This window comes from Schistocerca cancellata, chromosome 6 (genome assembly GCF_023864275.1).
Source record: "Schistocerca cancellata isolate TAMUIC-IGC-003103 chromosome 6, iqSchCanc2.1, whole genome shotgun sequence".
Classification (NCBI taxonomy): domain Eukaryota; kingdom Metazoa; phylum Arthropoda; class Insecta; order Orthoptera; family Acrididae; genus Schistocerca; species Schistocerca cancellata.
Genome location: NC_064631.1, coordinates 150,961,573 through 150,981,214, shown reverse-complemented (window position 1 = coordinate 150,981,214; position 19,642 = coordinate 150,961,573). Strand labels below are relative to the sequence as shown.

The 19,642-nt window shown below is 46.0% G+C and overlaps 1 protein-coding gene across 1 annotated transcript in view; it reads right to left on the bottom strand.

Annotated features, from left to right (window-relative positions):
- The window catches only part of LOC126088214 (uncharacterized), a 110,137-nt gene extending 93,033 nt beyond the window's left edge, over nucleotides 1–17,104 (bottom strand). The window contains exons 1-2 of the mRNA XM_049906340.1: nucleotides 17,084–17,104; nucleotides 10,171–10,358 (exon numbers count right to left, since the gene is read on the bottom strand). Of these exons, the coding sequence (XP_049762297.1) occupies nucleotides 10,171–10,358; nucleotides 17,084–17,104 (209 nt within the window). The remainder of the gene's footprint in view (nucleotides 1–10,170; nucleotides 10,359–17,083) is intronic.
- Between the last annotated feature and the right edge of the window lie 2,538 nt (nucleotides 17,105–19,642).

The window sequence follows — 19,642 nt, the reverse complement described above, 5'->3', positions numbered from 1 at the left end:
CCGCCACACACCGTCAGGTGGCTTGCGGAGTATGGATGTAGATGTAGATGTAGATGTAGAGAGGGAACGTATGAGGACGCAGGATTTTCGTGAGGTACAGTTGTGCCGTCAGAGTTCCCTCAGTCAGTACGAGCCTGACCTGAAATCAAACACGCTGGCTTTCCAGACCATGACGCCGATAATAACAATGCTGTGCTTCTCCGAAACGTTGTAAGCTTGGGAATTCTGCCCAAGACGGCGCCACACTCGCTGAGGTTGGTCACCTGGAGTTGTGCAGTACAGCGGCTCATCATCTAAACACAGTCCGACGCCATTCGTCGTCAGTCCATTGTTCCTGGTCACGGGACCACTTCAGACGCAGCCGTTTGTGTTGTGGTCTTGCGCGGCTGCTCTTAGTCTCCGAGGAATGCTGAGAGACGACACAGAGTGTTGTAGGGAGTCTATTACTTGTTCTCTGATGGCAGGCACAAGATGTGAAGGGTTTAAGATGTGCTTGGTGCACAACACGAAAATCTTCCTTTGTGGAGACCAGACGTGGCCGAACAGGAACATGCCTTGCCCTAAAGGCCGGTTCCCACTAGGGCTGCCGCGCGTCTTAGAAATGCAGTTTGGTTTCTGTACAAGTTGTAGATAATCTTGTGTCCCAGTGTTTTATCGATGACATCTCCAGAGCTTCAAAGAATGTTTTAATTACGATTGTCAAAAGCTTTCTCTAAACATGCAAATGCTATAAACACAGTTTCGCTGTTCTTCAGTGTGTCTACTTAGTTAAGTGGTAGGATCAGTATTGCCTTGCGTGTTCAGACATCTCACAGGAATCTAACATTGTACTTATGTTAGTTTGTACAACCCCTCCCCCATCTCCTGTCTACATATTCCTTCCACTATCTAGCCTTCTCTTATTTGCTTAGTTCTGGCTTGCCAAATGAGTTCTTGACAGTTGCTTCTCCTTTGAGCAAAGTTTTCTTTGTTCTTTCTCATTTTCATTCCCTTATGTTTTCCAAGTGCAAAATCACGTTGCAATTTTGGACTTTCTGTCAACGTCATGTTTAGACATTTCTATTTCCAATGGCCTACTTTATTTGCTGCATTTTTATATTTTTCCCTCTTGTCAGATTTAATATTTCACGTTTTATCTAACGATTTATACTGTACCTTCTTCCCGTTCTCATACTCAGCTGCATTCACCACTTCTTCTCTCAAAGATATCCATTCATATTCTAGCGGATTCCTTCCTCTGTTTCAGTCAGTCGTTGCATTACGCTAACTTTAAGATTATCGAAAAACTGTGGGTCTTGACTTATTCAAGTTCCATTTCCTTAATTTGCTACCGTTTACTGTCTCTTTAGTTGTAAACTGCAGTTACTAATAAAGTTAACTAATAAAGTATTGTAGGTTTGCGTCTGCACCGGGAAATGTCTTATAATTTAAAATCTGGTTTCGAAAACTTTGTTCCAAATATGTATTATTCTTTCATGATTCTTAAGCAATGTGCTAGATAGTGAACAATGATGAACGATAGTCATGAAATCTGTTTATGGTGAAATGAGAAAACATGCATAATGGAATATGTGAAAGAGTACATTGTACAGAAAATGAAAAATTGGTATGTCTTCACCCAACTTCGTCTTTCCTCCATGTAGGTGTAATATATAGTTTTTCAAACGCACCGGGAGTTTCAGTGGGTCCCGACCCGTACCTCAGTAGTTGTCCGTCATTGGCTACCGCTAGCGTCTGCCGCTTCCAGATGGGAACGCCAATTTCGCGAGCCGTCGCGTCAACGCGGAAAACGCTTGCCGCTGTCGTTGTCGCACGACGCGCTGCCGCGCTTTAGTGGGAACCGGCCTTAACGTGCCATGCAGTCCGACGTCGAGTCGCTGTCGCATCAGTATGTCCTGGATATTGCACGATCCGACCAGTTGGCCAAATGGAGACCCACAGTGAGGCCTCTTTGAAAGTCTCTCAGGTACTGATGGCGCTGTCTCACACGAGTATACGGCAGCTTCCTGTCCTTCACATTGACCACTCAGCACCTGACGCTGTCCACGCTCCTTATACACCCTACCACGCCTTGTGACAACAATTAACACATGCAACGGTAATGCTGTCTGGTGGCCGTTCTGCCTGTCACAAAAAACATAACAGAACTCAGAACTCGCACGGAAGAATTTAGTTGTTTATTTATCCCACTATCTGTTCGAGAGCGCAACGATCGAGAAATAGTAGTGAAGTAGGCTACATGATAGTGATCACTACGGGTCACAAAAGCAGATGATTTTATTTTGTGGACGGCTGGTTTGCGCTTGTGGACGTCTTCAGATGGTTTTACATCATTGCAGGAGACCACTGTTTAAATAAAAATCAGATAATGTGATGATAATTAAATAGACCCAACTGAAACAACTGGAAGTTGCTAAGCGACATAGAAGTACCAATATTTACTATATTGTATAACACAGTTGATGTGTAAACAATCGAAATATTTTTGTTCGAGTGGTTCAAATGGCTCTCAGCACTATGGGACTCAACTTCTGAGGTCATTACTCCCCTAGAACTTAGAACTAGTTAAACCTTACTAACCTAAGGACATCACACACATCCATGCCCGAGGCAGGATTCGAACCTGCGACCGTAGCGGTCTCGCGGTTCCAGACTGCAGCGCCTAGAACCGCACGGCCACTTCGGCCGGCGAAATATTTTTGTAAAAAAGGTGATTAATGTAATATGGAAACGACGTGGACAGTCCAGCTGTACGTCAGTACTATAACACAGGGTGGTCATAAATTATCTTTAGAAATTAAGGCTTTAATGTCTTTAAAACGATACTAGATATTAGGAAATGGTTTTCAATATGTGATGCAATTACTCATAAGGTTTTTTTCCTTATTCACACACTCCAATGTGTGCGTCGTTAGTGCGACGGATAATGTGTAGTTGGAATTCCATTTTTCTCCACGTGCGATTCGACATCTCCACGGTGGCACATTCAGCCGCATTACGACTTCGTGCCTTCAGGTAGTGCAGGTCTGAAATCTTGATTCGGTATACCAGATCCTCTGCAAACTTCACAGGAAGAAGCCTACTGGTGTCAAATCAGGGATCGTGACGTCTGTACGTATCAGGCAACACACTGAGCTTACTCCTGTGGCGTGCACATTTTCAAGTTCAATTTTGCTTCAAAAGTGCGTCACCTGGAAGGTAAAAATAACTTTATGAGTTGTCTTATCACATGTTAAAAACCGTTTGTTAATATCTAGTATAGTTTTAAAATGATTGCAGTCTTAAGTTGTAAAGATCAACATATGCACTGCCACTTGCTTCAAATGGATCTATTTAGTCATCATCGCATGATACGGCTTTTATTTAAACAGTGATCGCCAATATTGAGCACAGAAACTTGTAAGTAAATGCAAAACCACCTGAAAATGGGCGCAAGCCCGAAACCGTTCGTGCGTCAAACGGAATCATCTTCTATTGTCACTGGTAGTGGTTATTATTCTCCACCCTATAAGGGAGTTCAACTGCATCCATTATGGATAAAATTCACTTAATCTCAAAGTCGTCCCATAAATCTCGTGCTAAGAACTTAATTCTGAATTGCAGAGTAGTCAGGCAGTGTCCAAGGAATAGAAAAGCAACTGGAATGACTCAACAGAGGAAACTCCACTGGACCTGACGGGATACCAATTCGATTCCACACAGAGTACGCGAAAGAGCTTGCCCCCCCTTCTAACAGCCGTGTACCGCAAGTCTCGAGAGGAACGGAAGGTTCCAAATGATTGGAAAAGAGCACAGGTAGTCCCAGTCTTCAAGAAGGGTCGTCGTGCAGATGCGCAAAACTATAGACCTATATCTCTGACGTCGATCTGTTGTAGAATTTTAGAACATGTTTTTTTGCTCGCGTATCATGTCGTTTCTGGAAACCCAGAATCTACTCTGTAGGAATCAACACGGATTCCGGAAACAGCGATCGTGTGAGACCCAACTCGCTTTATTTGTTCATGAGACCCAGAAAATATTAGATACAGGCTCGCAGGTAGATGCCATTTTCCTTGACTTCCGGAAGGCGTTCGATACAGTTCCGCACTGTCGCCTGATAAAGTAAGAGCCTACGGAATATCAGACCAGCTGTGTGGCTGGATTGAAGAGTTTTTAGCTAACAGAACACAGCATGTTGTTCTCAATGGAGAGACGTCTACAGACGTTAAAGTAACCTCTGGCGTACCACAGGGGAGTGTTATGGGACCATTGCTTTTCACAATATACAGGGTGTTACAGAAAGGTACGGCCAAAATTTCAGGAAACATTCCTCACACACAAAGAAAGAAAATATGTTATGTGGGCATGTGTCCGGAAACGCTTACTTTCCATGTTAGAGCTCATTTTATTACTTCTCTTCAAATCACATTAATCATGAAATGGAAACACACAGCAACAGAACGTACCTGCGTGACTTCTAACACTTTGATACAGGAAATGTTCAAAATGTCCTCCGTTAGCGAGGATACATGCCTCCACCCTCCGTCGCATGGAATCCGTGATGCGCTGATGCAGCCCTGGAGAATGGCGTATTGTATCACAGCCGTCCACAATACGAGCACGAAGAGTCTCTACATTTGGTACCGGCGTTGCGTAGACAAGAGCTTTCAAACGCCCCCATAAATGCAAGTCAAGAGGGTTGAGGTCAGGAGAGCGTGCAGGCCATGGAATTGGTCCGCCTCTACCAATCCATCGGTCACCGAATCTGTTGTTGAGAAGCGTACGAACACTTCGACTGAAATGTGCAGGAGCTCCACCGTGCATGAACCACATGTTGTGTCGTGCTTGTAAAGGCACATGTTCTAGCAGAACAGGTAGAGTATCCCGTATGAAATCATGATAACGTGCTCCATTGAGCGTAGGTGGAAGAACATGGGGCCCAATCAAGACATCATCAACAATGCCTGCCCAAACGTTCACAGAAAATCTGTGTTGATGATGTGATTGCACAATTGCGTGCGTATTCTCGTCAGCCCACACATGCTGATTGTGAAAATTTACTATTTGATCACGATGACAGTACATACTGAAGAAACTAAAATGAGCTCTAACATGCAAATTAAGCGTTTCTGGACACATGTCCACATAACATCTTTTCTTTATTTGGTGTGAGGAATGCTTCCTGAATGTTTGGCCGTACCTTTTTGTAACACCCTGTATATAAATGACCTATTAGATAGTGTCGGAAGTTCCATGCGGCTTTTCGCGGATGATGCTGTAGTATGCAGAGAAGTTGCAGCATTACAAAATTGCAGCGAAATGCAGGAAGATCTGCAGCGGATAGGCACTTGGTGCAGGGAGTGGCAACTGACCCTTAACATAGACAAATGTAATGTACTGCGAATACATAGAAAGAAGGCTCCTTTATTGTATGATTATATGATAGCGGAATAAACACTGGTAGCACATACTTCTGTAAAATATCTGGGAGTATGCGTACGGAACGATTTGAAGTGGAATGATCATATGAAATTAATTGTTGGTAAGGCGGGTGCCAGGATGAGATTCATTGGGAGAGTCCTTAGAAAATGTAGTCCAATAACAGTCGTTCGGCCTATACTTGAGTATTGCTCATCAGTGTGGGATCTGTACCAGGTCTGGTTGACAGAGGAGATAGTGAAGATCCAAAGAAGAGCGGCGCGTTTCGTCACAGGGTTATTTGGTAAAGCCGTCGGCACACGGACCGTGCATCCGAACGTTGGGCGTTGAGCGTGCCGAGTCTTTCCGAACGTGCAGAGCAATATCTGGCATGTCAGATATTCTGAGCGTGCATCTGAGCGTTGACCAATGAGATGGGACAATGCCACCTACGTCACACGCACGCCGTCTCCCTTCAGTACACAGTTGTGAGGCGCCATATTGGCATTCATTTGAAGCCTATATGTACATTTGCCGTTTCTGAGCACCAGCAAATTGAGAATCACTGGAAAACCCGTTGTTAACTGTGTGATTCGTTCCAATAAAAGAATGAGAAACATCACATTCGTAGGAAAGGAATTATTGTAACATGCGTACTGTGGGAGTAGGCTACTTGAAGGCTGCGACATACTGAAGATCCACCCAAAACGCATTGTTCTTGGTACAATTTGTTATAATTAAATTTTAGTTAGTAACATAATTATCTACGATTAACGTTTATAGCAAGGGGTAACACAATATGTTTAAATACACGCAGGGCGTTGTTGGTTTAGCGTAAGGAGGAGCGTCTCTGCCCACGAATGACATTTTGTTGAGGCGGTGGTTCGCGTCTTAACACTTCTAAATTCTGTTTTCGTAACATTCGCGTTTTTATTAGGTTCTGATACTTTATTATTAGTTTAATATACGTATATGCTATAATATTTGATGTTATGTAAATATAAGTTCACCTTTTTTTGATGGGTGACTTTGTTTGATTGGCTTAATCTACAGGACAGCTTGCGCTACTTGTATAAAGATATTTTGCTTCTTTTTCTTTTACTGTTCATAATTCACATGTTGCAAAGATTCTGCTACTGGGTAGGAACAGTGATCAAGTAAGACTGACCTTGGGGTTTTACTAAAATGTGTAAATGATGAAATAATGCTTAACTTATGCGGAGAAGTATTCCAAATTTGTACCGCTCTGTTTGTAATGGAACTTTTATAAGCCTGTGTCCTTACTGATTTGACATGGTACTTTCCTTTTCGTGGACGATGGAGGAAATGTGCGTTTTAATAGAGCTAACGTGGGAATTTTACGCGCGCCCGTTGAGTAAACAGTGCGATTTATGAACTAGAAACATCGCTCAACTGCTGACAGAGTGCGTTGCGATCGCGTATACGACGTTGGGGCCCACGTACCGTGTGCACAAGTCGCATCGTTCCTGAGCGTTCAGCAGCACGTTGAACTTGGCACGCTCAACGTCAACGTTCGACAGCACGGTCCGTGTGCCGACGGCTTAAGCGTGATAACGTTACGGAGATGTTTAGCAAACGCAAGTGGCAGACTCTGCAAGAAAGGCGCTCTGCATCGCGGTGTAGCTTGCTGTCCAGGTTTCGAGAGGGCGCGTTTCTGGGTGAGGTGTCGAATATATTGCTTCCCCCTACTTATACCTCCCGAGGAGATCACGAATGTGAAATTAGAGAGATTCGAGCGCGCACGGAGGCTTTTCGGCAGTCGATCTTCCCGCGAACCGTACGCGACTGTAACAGGAAAGGTAATGACAGTGGCACGCAAAGTGCCTTCCGCCACACACCGTTGGGTGTCTTGCGGAGTATAAATGTAGATGTAGATGTAGACACAGCACCCCCACCCTCACCTACCTTGGCCTCATCATTGACCGTCACCTCACCTGGCTCCCTCATCTCCGCTCCATCCAATCCAAAGCCCACAACCGCCTCCGACTCCTCCAACTCCTCTCTGGCCGGACGTGGGGGTTGCACCCCTCTACCATCCTCCACACCTACAAATCCTTAATCCGTCCCATCCTCTGTTATGTCAGTCCTGCCTGGATATCTGCCCCCCCCCCAAATTCTATAAGTCCCTCCAAATCCTTGAGCGTCATGCACTCCGCCTCGCCTTCCGTATACGCCTCCCGTCCCCCACGCGGATCCTCTATGATCTCATTCCTTTCCGCCATCTGCTCCTATTCCTCGAACATATCCGCATCCTCTACACCTCCTGCCGTCTTGAACCCCGTCACCCCCTGGTTGCTCCTCTCCTCTCCCATCCCCGCCCCCTGCCGCGTCTTCACCGTTGTGTCCCCCTTACCCTCCATCTCTACACCCTACATCTCCTTTCCCAAGGTGGCTTCCATCAACTCTCCCTCCCGGATGATGCCCCCTCTCCCTCCATTTATCCCTCCTATCAACTCTGATCCTCACTCCCCCTCCTTTCCTCTGTCCTTTTCCCGGGCTCCCTGTCCCCCCCTTCCATCCTCTTTCTTCCCCACCTCCCCTCTCTTTGCCCCCTTCTCTCCCCCGCGTCCTTTTACATTTCCCTCCTCTGCCTCCTCTCATTCCCTCTCGCGTCTGCCCTTCTCCCCCTTTATTCGTCCTCTCCCTCCTTGGTTTCCCCCCCACCCCTTTTCGTTTTTTCCTCTCCTCCCTCCTTGTTTTTCCCCCTACTCCAGGTCCCAGCCCCCATCTGCCTTGGGTCGGGAGTGCCATCTTTGTGCCGCCTTTTTCGTGCAGTGTTTTACAGTGTGTTTTTCCAGTGCGTGCTCCGTGTTGTGTCTTTTGGGAAGTGTAGCGAACAGCCATCATACTGTCGCTGGGTGTGCTTTCTACACTCCTGGAAATGGAAAAAAGAACACATTGACACCGGTGTGTCAGACCCACCATACTTGCTCCGGACACTGCGAGAGGGCTGTACAAGCAATGATAACACGCACGGCACAGCGGACACACCAGGAACCGCGGTGTTGGCCGTCGAATGGCGCTAGCTGCGCAGCATTTGTGCACCGCCGCCGTCAGTGTCAGCCAGTTTGCCGTGGCATACGGAGCTCCATCGCAGTCTTTAACACTGGTAGCATGCCGCGACAGCGTGGACGTGAACCGTATGTGCAGTTGACGGACTTTGAGCGAGGGCGTATAGTGGGCATGCGGGAGGCCGGGTGGACGTACCGCCGAATTGCTCAACACGTGGGGCGTGAGGTCTCCACAGTACATCGATGTTGTCGCCAGTGGTCGGCGGAAGGTGCAAGTGCCCGTCGACCTGGGACCGGACCGCAGCGACGCATGGATGCACGCCAAGACCGTAGGATCCTACGCAGTGCCGTAGGGGACCGCACCGCCACTTCCCAGCAAATTAGGGACACTGTTGCTCCTGGGGTATCGGCGATGACCATTCGCAACCATCTCCATGAAGCTGGGCTACGGTCCCGCACACCGTTAGGCCGTCTTCCGCTCACGCCCCAACATCGTGCAGCCCGCCTCCAGTGGTGTCGCGACAGGCGTGAATGGAGGGACGAATGGAGACGTGTCGTCTTCAGCGATGAGAGTCGCTTCTGCCTTGGTGCCAATGATGGTCGTATGCGTGTTTGGCGCCGTGCAGGTGAGCGCCACAATCAGGACTGCATACGACCGAGGCACACAGGGCCAACACCCGGCATCATGGTGTGGGGAGCGATCTCCTACACTGGCCGTACACCACTGGTGATCGTCGAGGGGACACTGAATAGTGCACGGTACATCCAAACCGTCATCGAACCCATCGTTCTACCATTCCTAGACCGGCAAGGGAACTTGCTGTTCCAACAGGACAATGCACGTCCACATGTATCCCGTGCCACCCAACGTGCTCTAGAAGGTGTAAGTCAACTACCCCGGCCAGCAAGATCTCCGGATCTGTCCCCCATTGAGCATGTTTGGGACTGGATGAAGCGTCGTCTCACGCGGTCTGCACGTCCAGCACGAACGCTGGTCCAACTGAGGCGCCAGGTGGAAATGGCATGGCAAGCCGTTCCACAGGACTACATCCAGCATCTCTACGATCGTCTCCATGGGAGAATAGCAGCCTGCATTGCTGCGAAAGGTGGATATACACTGTACTAGTGCCGACATTGTGCATGCTCTGTTGCCTGTGTCTATGTGCCTGTGGTTCTGTCAGTGTGATCATGTGATGTATCTGACCCCAGGAATGTGTCAATAAAGTTTCCCCTTCCTGGGACAATGAATTCACGGTGTTCTTATTTCAATTTCCAGGAGTGTATTACTTGCGAACAGAAACCAGACTGTCGCCATGTTTTTTAGTTGTGTGTCTACTGTGTTACTTGTCTGATTCTTGTGTCTTTTATCGACATTGCGAACCCCCTTTGCTTTCTGTTTTAACTTTCCGCAATTTTACGCCATTTTTCACTTTAAATCGCCATTTTATCGCCTGTTTTTCCTTGTTTCTTTCTTCTCCCTTTATTTACAAAAAGCCTGTAGGCTGAAGAGCAGCGTAGTAAGCTGCTGCCGGCCCGCCCCCTTCGGGGGGAATTGAAAATCAATAAAGAAAAAAAAAATACACAGCTTGTAGTGTGCAGCCGCGGCTCACCGTCAGGTGTGGGGCAGCAGACGGCCATCCCGCAGCCGGCGGGACACGGGTGTAGCGAGTGCGCGGGGCGCGTGCGCAGACAGCGCGCGCACAGTGGCGGGCAGCTGGCGGCGGCGGCTGCGGCGGCGCGCGGCGCCAGCACGAGCGGCGGGTCCCTCAGCAGCAGGTCGCCCGCAGACTGCGCCCGCTGCGCAGCCAGGCCGCGGCCCTCCACCGGCGACAGGAAGAGCCGCCACGGGCCGGCGCACCCCGAGTGCTGCCGCAGCAGCCGCTCCGTGTCCTGCAGGTCCTCCTCCTCTCCGTCGCTCCAATCGCACACCTGCCCAGTTGCAGTACAAATGGTCACCACATCAAACAGCTGAAAAGGCGACTGACATTTACCTACAGTTTTCGTTAAATACCGAGCAAAGTGTTTCCGTAATCTCATTTACCGCCACAATATCCAAGATACAGGGTGTTTAAAAAATGACCGGTATATTTGAAACGGCAATAAAAACTAAGCGAGCAGCGATAGAAATACACCGTTTGTTGCAATATGCTTGGGACAACAGTACATTTTCAGGCGGACAAACTTTCGAAATTACAGTAGTTACAATTTTCAACAACAGATGGCGCTGCAAGTGATGTGAAAGATATAGAAGACAACGCAGTCTGTGGGTGCGCCATTCTGTACGTCGTCTTTCTGCTGTAAGCGTGTGCTGTTCACAACGTGCAAGTGTGCTGTAGACAACATGGTTTATTCCTTAGAACAGAGGATTTTTCTGGTGTTGGAATTCCACCGCCTAGAACACAGTGTTGTTGCAACAAGACGAAGTTTTCAACGGAGGTTTAATGTAACCAAAGGACCGAAAAGCGATACAATAAGGATCTGTTTGAAAAATTTCAACGGACTGGGAACGTGACGGATGAACGTGCTGGAAAAGTTGGGCGACCGCGTACGGCAACCACAGAGGGCAACGCGCAGCTAGTGCAGCGGGTGATCCAACAGCGGCCTCGAGTTTCCGTTCGCCGTGTTGCAGCTGCGGTCCAAATGACGCCAACGTCCACGTATCGTCTCATGCGCCAGAGTTTACACCTCTATCCATACAAAATTCAAACGCGGCAACCCCTCAGCGCCGCTACCATTGCTGCACGAGAGACATTCGCTAACGATATAGTGCACAGGATTGATGACGGCGATATGCATGTGGGCAGCATTTGGTTTACTGACGAAGCTTATTTTTACCTGGATGGCTTCGTCAATAAACAGAACTGGCGCGTATGGGAAACCGAAAAGCCCCATGTTGCAGTCCCATCGTCCCTGCCTCCTCAAAAAGTACTGGTCTGGGTCGTCATTTCTTCCAAAGGAATCATTGGCCCATTTTTCAGATCCGAAACGATTACTGCATCACGCTATCTGGACATTCTTCGTGAATTTGTGGCGGTACAAACTGCCTTAGACGACACTGCGAACACCTCGTGGTTTATGCAAGATGGTGCCCGGCCACATCGCACGGCCGACGTCTTTAATTTCCTGAATGAATATTTCGATGATGGTGTGATTGCTTTGGGCTATCCGAAACATACAGGAGGCGGCGTGGATTGGCCTCCCTATTCGCCAGACATGAACCCCTGTGACTTCTTTCTGTGGGGACACTTGAAAGACCAGGTGTACCGCCAGAATCCAGAAACAATTGAACGGCTGAAGCAGTACATCTCATCTGCATGTGAAGCCATTCCGCCAGACACGTTGTCAAAGGTTTCGGGTAATTGCATTCAGAGACTACGGCATATTATTGCTACGCATGGTGGATATGTGGAAAATATCGTACTATAGAGTTTCCCAGACCGCAGCGCCATCTGTTGTTGAAAATTGTAACTACTGTAATATCGAAAGTTTGTCTGCCTGAAAATGTACTGTTGTCCCAAGCATATTGCAACAAACGGTGTGTTTCTATCGCTGCTCGTTTAGTTTTTATTGCCGTTTCAAATATACCGGTCATTTTTGAAACACCCTGTAAAAGCGTTAACTACGTTTCTTTACAAAAAACTATCCTGCTTTTACTCCAGAATATAATTTGCTAGTGAGATAAAAGAGTATAATTACATCTGTAGTTTTCTTAAATTATTTGGTTTTAGTTGACCTTAACCCAATAAACACACCATTATCTTGTGGTAAAAATAAAATGTCTTATCTCTGCGGTACGGCAACGTCCTTGCCGCAGTGGCTACACCGGTTCCCGTGAGATCACCGAAGTTAAGCGTTGTCGGGCGTGGTTGGCACTTGGATGGATGCCCATCCTGGTCGCCGTGCGCTGTTGCCATTTTTCGGGGTGCACTCAGCCTCGTGATGCCAATTGAGGAGCTATTCGACCGAATAGTATCGGCTTCGGTCAAGAATACCATCATAACGACCGGGAGAGCGGTGTGCTGACCCCCACGCCCCTCCTATCCGCATCCTCCACTGAGGATGACACGGCGGTCGGATGGTCCGGGTGGACCACTCGTGCCCTGAAGACTGAGTGCTTATCTCTGCGGTACACAAATCGTCGAAAGTACATGTCAATCTCTTCAAAATCCGTACTATCACAACCAACAGATTTTTAATCATCGTAAATATTGTCCCATGCGCAAGGCCTTGTAAAAGAAGGCGAAGTAGCGGACAGAGGTTGTGGGACACGCCCTTGCCCTTGGAGAAGGAAACTGCCCCTAAAAGGCGGAAGGATCAGCAATGATCAACGGCATGAGGGTGCCAAAGGAAACGGAAACCACAGGTTTAAAGGGACACAATATGTGTCCATAGGACATCATCATCATCATCATCATCCTTTAAGACTGATTATGCCTTTCAGCGTTCAGTCTGGAGCATAGCCCCCCTTATACAGTTCCTCCATGATCCCCTATTCAGTGCTAACATTGGTGCCTCTTCTGATGTTAAACCTATTACTTCAAAATCATTCTTAACCTAATCCAGGTACCTTCTCCTCGGTCTGCCCCGACTCCTCCTACCCTCTACTGCTGAATCCATGAGTCTCTTGGGTAACCTTGCTTCTCCCATGCGTGTAACATGACCCCACCACCTAAGCCTGTTCGCCCTGACTGCTACATCTATAGAGTTCATTCCCAGTTTTTCTTTGATTTCGTCATTGTGGACACCCTCCTGCCATTGTTCCAATCAACTAGTACCTGCAATCATCCTCGCTACTTTCATAACCGTAACCTCAACCTTGTTGATAAGGTAACCTGAATCCACCCAGCTTTCGCTCCCATACAACAAAGTTGGTCGAAAGATTGAACGGTGCACAGATAACTTAGTCCTGGTACTGACTTCCTTCTTACAGAAGAGAGTAGATCGTAGCTGGGCGCTCACTGCATTAGCTTTGCTACACCTCGCTTCCAGTTCTTTCACTATGTTGCCATCCTGTGAGAATATGCATCCTAAGTACTTGAAACCGTCCACCTGTTCTAACTTTGTTCCTCCTATTTGGCACTCAATCCGTTTATATATCCCCCCCATGAACCATGGACGTTGCCGTTGGTGGGGAGGCTTGCGTGCCTCAGCGATACAGATGGCCGTACCGTAGGTACAACTACAACGGAGGGGTATCTGTTGAGAGGCCAGACAAACGTGTGGTTCCTGAAGAGGGGCAGCAGCCTTTTCAGTAGTTGCAAGGGCAACAGTCTGGATGATTGACTGATCTGGCCTTGTAACAATAACCAAAACGGCATTGCTGTGCTGGTACTGCGAACGGCTGAAAGCAAGGGGAAACTACGGCCGTAATTTTTCCCGAGGGCATGCAGCTTTACTGTATGATTAAATGATGATGGCGTCCTCTTGGGTAAAATATTCCGGAGGTAAAATAGTCCCCCATTCGGTTCTCCGGGCGGGGACTACTCAAGAGGATGTCGTTATCAGAAGAAAGAATACTGGCGTCCTACGGATCGGAACGTGGAATGTCAGATCCCTTAATCGGGCAGGTAGGTTAAAAAATTTAAAAAGGGAAATGGATAGGTTAAAGTTAGATATAGTGGGAATTAGTGAAGTTCGGTGGCAGGAGGAACAAGACTTGTGGTCAGGTGACTACAGGGTTATAAACACAAAATCAAATAGGGGTAATGCAGGAGTAGGTTTAATAATGAATAGGAAAATAGGAATGCGGGTAAGCTACTACAAACAGCATAGTGAACGCATTATTGTGGCCAAGATAGATACAAAGCCCACACCTACTACAGTAGTACAAGTTTATATGCCAACTAGCTCTGCAGATGACGAAGAAATTGAAGAAATGTATGATGATATAAAAGAATTTATTCAGATAGTGAAGGGAGACGAAAATTTAATAGTCATGGGTGACTGGAATATGAGTGTAGGAAAAGGGAGAGAAGGAAACGTAGTAGGTGAATATGGATTGGGGCTAAGAAATGAAAGAGGAAGCCGTCTGGTAGAATTTTGCACAGAGCACAACTTAATTATAGCTAACACTTGGTTTAAGAATCATGATAGAAGGTTGTATACATGGAAAACCCTGGAGATACTAAAAGGTATCAGATAGATTATATAATGGTAAGACAGAGATTTAGGAACCAGGTTTTAAATTGTAAGACATTTCTAGGGGCAGATGTGGACTCTGACCACAATCTATTGGTTATGACCTGTAGATTAAAACTGAAGAAACTGCAAAAAGGTGGGAATTTAAGGAGATGGGACCTGGATAAACTGAAAGAACCAGAGGTTGTACAGAGTTTTAGGGAGAGCATAAGGGAACAATTGACAGGAATGGGGGAAAGAAATACAGTAGAAGAAGAATGGGTAGCTTTGAGGGATGAAGTAGTGAAGGCAGCAGAGGATCAAGTAGGTAAAAAGACCAGGGCTCTTAGAAATCCTTGGGTAACAGAAGAAATATTGAATTTAATTGATGAAAGGAGAAAATATAAAAATGCAGTTAATGAAGCAGGCAAAAAGGAATACAAACGTCTCAGAAATGAGATCGACAGGAAGTGCAAAATGGCTAAGCAGGGATGGCTAGAGGACAAATGTAAGGATGTAGAGGCTTATCTCACTAGGGGTAAGATAGATACTGCCTACAGGAAAATTAAAGAGACCTTTGGAGATAAGAGAACCACTTGTATTAACATCAAGAGCTCAGATGGAAACCCAGTTCTAAGCAAAGAAGGGAAAGCAGAAAGGTGGAAGGAGTATATAGAGGGTCTATACAAGGGCAATGTACTTGAGGACAATATTATGGATATGGAAGAGCATGTAGATGAAGATGAAATGGGAGATACGATACTGCGTGAAGAGTTTGACAGAGCACTGAAAGACCTGAGTCGAAACAAGGCCCCCGGAGTAGACAACATTCCATTGGAACTACTGACGGCCTTAAGAGAGCCAGTCCTGACAAAACTCTACCATCTGGTGAGCAAGATGTATGAAACAGGCGAAATACACTCAGACTTCAAGAAGAATATAATAATTCCACTCCCAAAGAAAGCAGGTGTTGACAGATGTGAAAATTACCGACAATCAGTTTAATAAGCCACAGATGCAAAATACTAACACGAATTCTTTACAGACGAATGGAAAAACTAGTAGAAGCCGACCTCGGGGAAGATCAGTTTGGATTCCGTAGAAATATTGGAACACGTGAGGCAATACTGACCTTACGACTTATCTTAGAAGAAAGATTAAGGAAAGGCAAACCTACGTTTCTAGCATTTGTAGACTTAGAGAAAGCTTTTGACAATGTTGACCGGAATACTCTCTTTCAAATTCTAATGGAGGCAGGGGTAAAATACAGGGAGCGAAAGGCTATTTACAATTTGTACAGAAACCAGATGGCAGTTATAAGAGTCGAGGGACATGAAAGGGAAGCAGTGGTTGGGAAGGGAGTGAGACAGGGTTGTAGCCTCTCCCCGATGTTATTCAATCTGTATATTGAGCAAGCAGTAAAGGAAACAAAAGAAAAATTCGGAGTAGGTATTAAAATCCATGGAGAAGAAATAAAAACCTTGAAGTTTGCCGATGACATTGTAATTCTGTCAGAGACAGCAAAGGACCTGGAAGAGCAGTTGAATGGAATGGACAGTGTCTTGAAAGGAGGATATAAGATGAACATCAACAAAAGCAAAACGAGGATAATGGAATGTAGTCGAATTAAGTCGGATGATGCTGAGGGAATTAGATTAGGAAATGAGACACTTAAAGTAGTAAAGGAGTTTTGCTATTTGGGGAGCAAAATAACTGATGATGGTCGAAGTAGAGAGGATATAAAATGTGGACTGGCAATGGCAAGGAAAGCGTTTCTGAAGAAGAGAAATTTGTTAACATCGAGTATAGATTTAAGTGTCAGGAAGTCATTTCTGAAAGTATTTGTATGGAGTGTAGCCATGTATGGAAGTGAAACATGGACGGTAAATAGTTTGGACAAGAAGAGAATAGAAGCTTTCGAAATGTGGTGCTACAGAAGAATGCTGAAGATTAGATGGGTAGATCACATAACTAATGAGGAAGTATTGAATAGGATTGGGGAGAAGAGAAGTTTGTGGCACAACTTGACCAGAAGAAGGGATCGGTCGGTAGGACATGTTCTGAGGCATCAAGGGATCACCAATTTAATATTGGAGGGCAGCGTGGAGGGTAAAAATCGTAGGGGGAGACCAAGAGATGAATACACTAAGCAGATTCAGAAGGATGTAGGTTGCAGTAGGTACTGGGAGATGAAGAAGCTTGCACAGGATAGAGTAGCATAGAGAGCTGCATCAAACCAGTCTCAGGACTGAAGACCACAACAACAACAACCGTTTATATTTCTTTCCCACTGACATTACTTTCGTTTTGGAGATGCTAATCTTCATACCATAGTCCTTACATTTCTGATCTAGCTCTGAAATATTACTTTGCAAACTTTCAATCGAATCTGCCATCACAACTAAGTCATCCGCATATGCAAGACTGCTTATTTTGTGTTCACATATCTTAATCTCACCCAGCCAGTCTATTGTTTTCAACATATGATCCATAAATAATATGAACAACAGTGGAGACAGGTTGCAGCCTTGTCTTACCCCATAGGTCCATAGGTCCATAGGACATGTAACTGAAAAAGCGTCGTGCTGATTTCTCCTTTTCCAAAAGATTCCGGACTGGTCCCCTGTTCTCAGCTGCTGGAGGACACTGACAAGTAGGAACTAACCAAGAGAAATTGAAGTAATAACCAACAAAACTGTAACACTCAACGAGTTGTAGCGTAGAATATCAGAAGATCATAAGAGAGGTAGAAAATCTAAAAAGTAAATAAATAGGCTAAGTCTAGATACATTGACGGAAAAGGAACGCAACAGCATACAGTAATAGTGCGCCGTTAATGAAAGTCGGTTGTCGAGTTTCTACATCTGAAAGATGATGTCTAGTAGCACCACTACAAGGATGCAAATCAGGTTTGCTTTAAAAACACGCTGTAGCGGTCGTGAGCGTTAGTTACCTTCGAGACTGGACGTAGTGAGTTGATGTTAGTCAACAATGTCTTTAAGGCCACAAAGACGCCGTCATCAATACCTCACTGACTTTGAACGAGGTCGTGTAAAAGAGCTAGGAGCGACTTGATGTTCTCTCTTCGATACTAGAGAAAAGCTTGACAGGAATGTAGCCACAGTACACGATTGCTGTCAGCGGTGGTCACGAGAACGTACGATCGCAAGAAGACTGGGCTCTGGACGGTCACGTGACACCACCGAGAGGGAAGACCATCGTCTTTGGTGTATAATTCTGGCGCATCGTACTACATTTGCAAGAGTAATCGGAGCAGCAGTTGGCACCACAGTGACACAATGAACTGTTATAGATCGATTACTTACAGGACAGCTCCGAGCTACACACCCTCCACAGGTCACAGTCATTTGCGGCTTCAGTGCTGTCAGGCGAGAGCTTATTAGACGGCAGGGAGGATGTATATTGTGTTTTCTGACGAAAGCCGCTTCTGCCTCGATGCCAGTGATGGTTAGAAGGAGTTCAGTCAGAGACCTGCAACCAACCTGCATGCGTGCTAGACACATTGGGCCTACACCTGGAGTTCTAATCTGGGATGCGATTTCGTACGACAGCAGGAGCACTCTCGTAGCTACCCTATGTGCTCTGACTGCAAATTCGTACGTCAATCTGGTGATTCGACCTGTTTTGCTGCCATTCATGCATAGTAGTCCATGGGGTGTTTTCCAACAGGATAACGCTCGCCCACATACCATTGTTGTAACCCAAGGTGCTCTACAGAGTGTCAACATGCTACCTTGGCCTGCTCGACCACCAGATCTGTCACCAATCTAAAATATATGGGACATCATCGGACGGTAACTCCAGCGTCATCCAGAACCAGCATTAATCAGCCGTGTACTGACCGCTCAAAAGTAACAGGCATCGAGCTCCATCCCACAGTCCGACATCCTCACCTGCACAACACAATGCATACACGTTTGCATGCTTGCATTAAACATTCTGGTGGTTTCACCGGTACTTAATGTACCAGTATTTCATATTCGCAATGGCTTATATCGCGCTTACATTAACGTGTGATCTTGCAATATTTATCACTTGTTACCTAGGCAAATGTATTCCCAATTTGATTACTCTACGCTGATTATTTTTTGGTATTGTGATTTTTTTAGATAGCATACATTGTGGCGTCAGTGCAGAGATATGGAAAGAAGATAAGTATTTGCGGTCAAACTAATACGGGGTAATATCAATGTCAGGGGAACTAGTGTAACGGGAACAGGATTCGTTATGAATAGGAAGGTAAAGCAGGGCATGAGGTATTGTGAACACTTCAGTAATACAATTATTCTCATCAGAATCGATAACAAAATCTCGTCATGAACGATATTTGAGACATACATTCCGAAGTCGTAGGTAGAAGATGAAGAGATAGAGAAAATATGTGAGGATAGTGAATGTCTCAGTCTGTAAATGAAGATGAAAATGTAATAATCGTGGGTGATAGGAAGGCTGTAGTAGGAGGAGAAATAGAAGGAGAGGGGCCCGTTAGTAGGCACGAGAGAGGGGAAAGCTTAATTGAGCTCTGTAATAATGTTAACTAATAATACAGAATAAATGTTTAAATATCACAAGAGATGGACGAATATCTGAAGGAGACCAGCAGACACCGGAAGTTACCAGCTGGATGACAAAGATTCCGAAATCCGATATTGAATTGCAAGGTGTACCGAGTTGCAGATGCGGACTGAAATCACAATTTAATAATAATGAATCGTCCAGATAAACCAATCTGGAAAGCAGTAATTTACTGAACTACTGATGAATGATGAGAAGCGTTTGAAAAAAATGTCTCTGAGCACTATGGGACTTAACATCTGAGGTCATCAGTTCCCTAGAACTTAGAACTGCTTAAACCTAACTAACCTAAAGACATCACACACATCCATGCCCGAGGCAGGATTCGAACTTGCGACCGTAGCAGTCGCGCGGTTCCGGACTGCAGCGCCTAGAACCGCGTGGCCACTGCGGCCGGCTAGAAGCGTTTGAAGTTCACTAAGGCTGTAGATACTGCGATAATGAATACCACAAGGTGCAGTTAAGATGAAGACGAATGGACATCTCCAGAAATGGCAGTC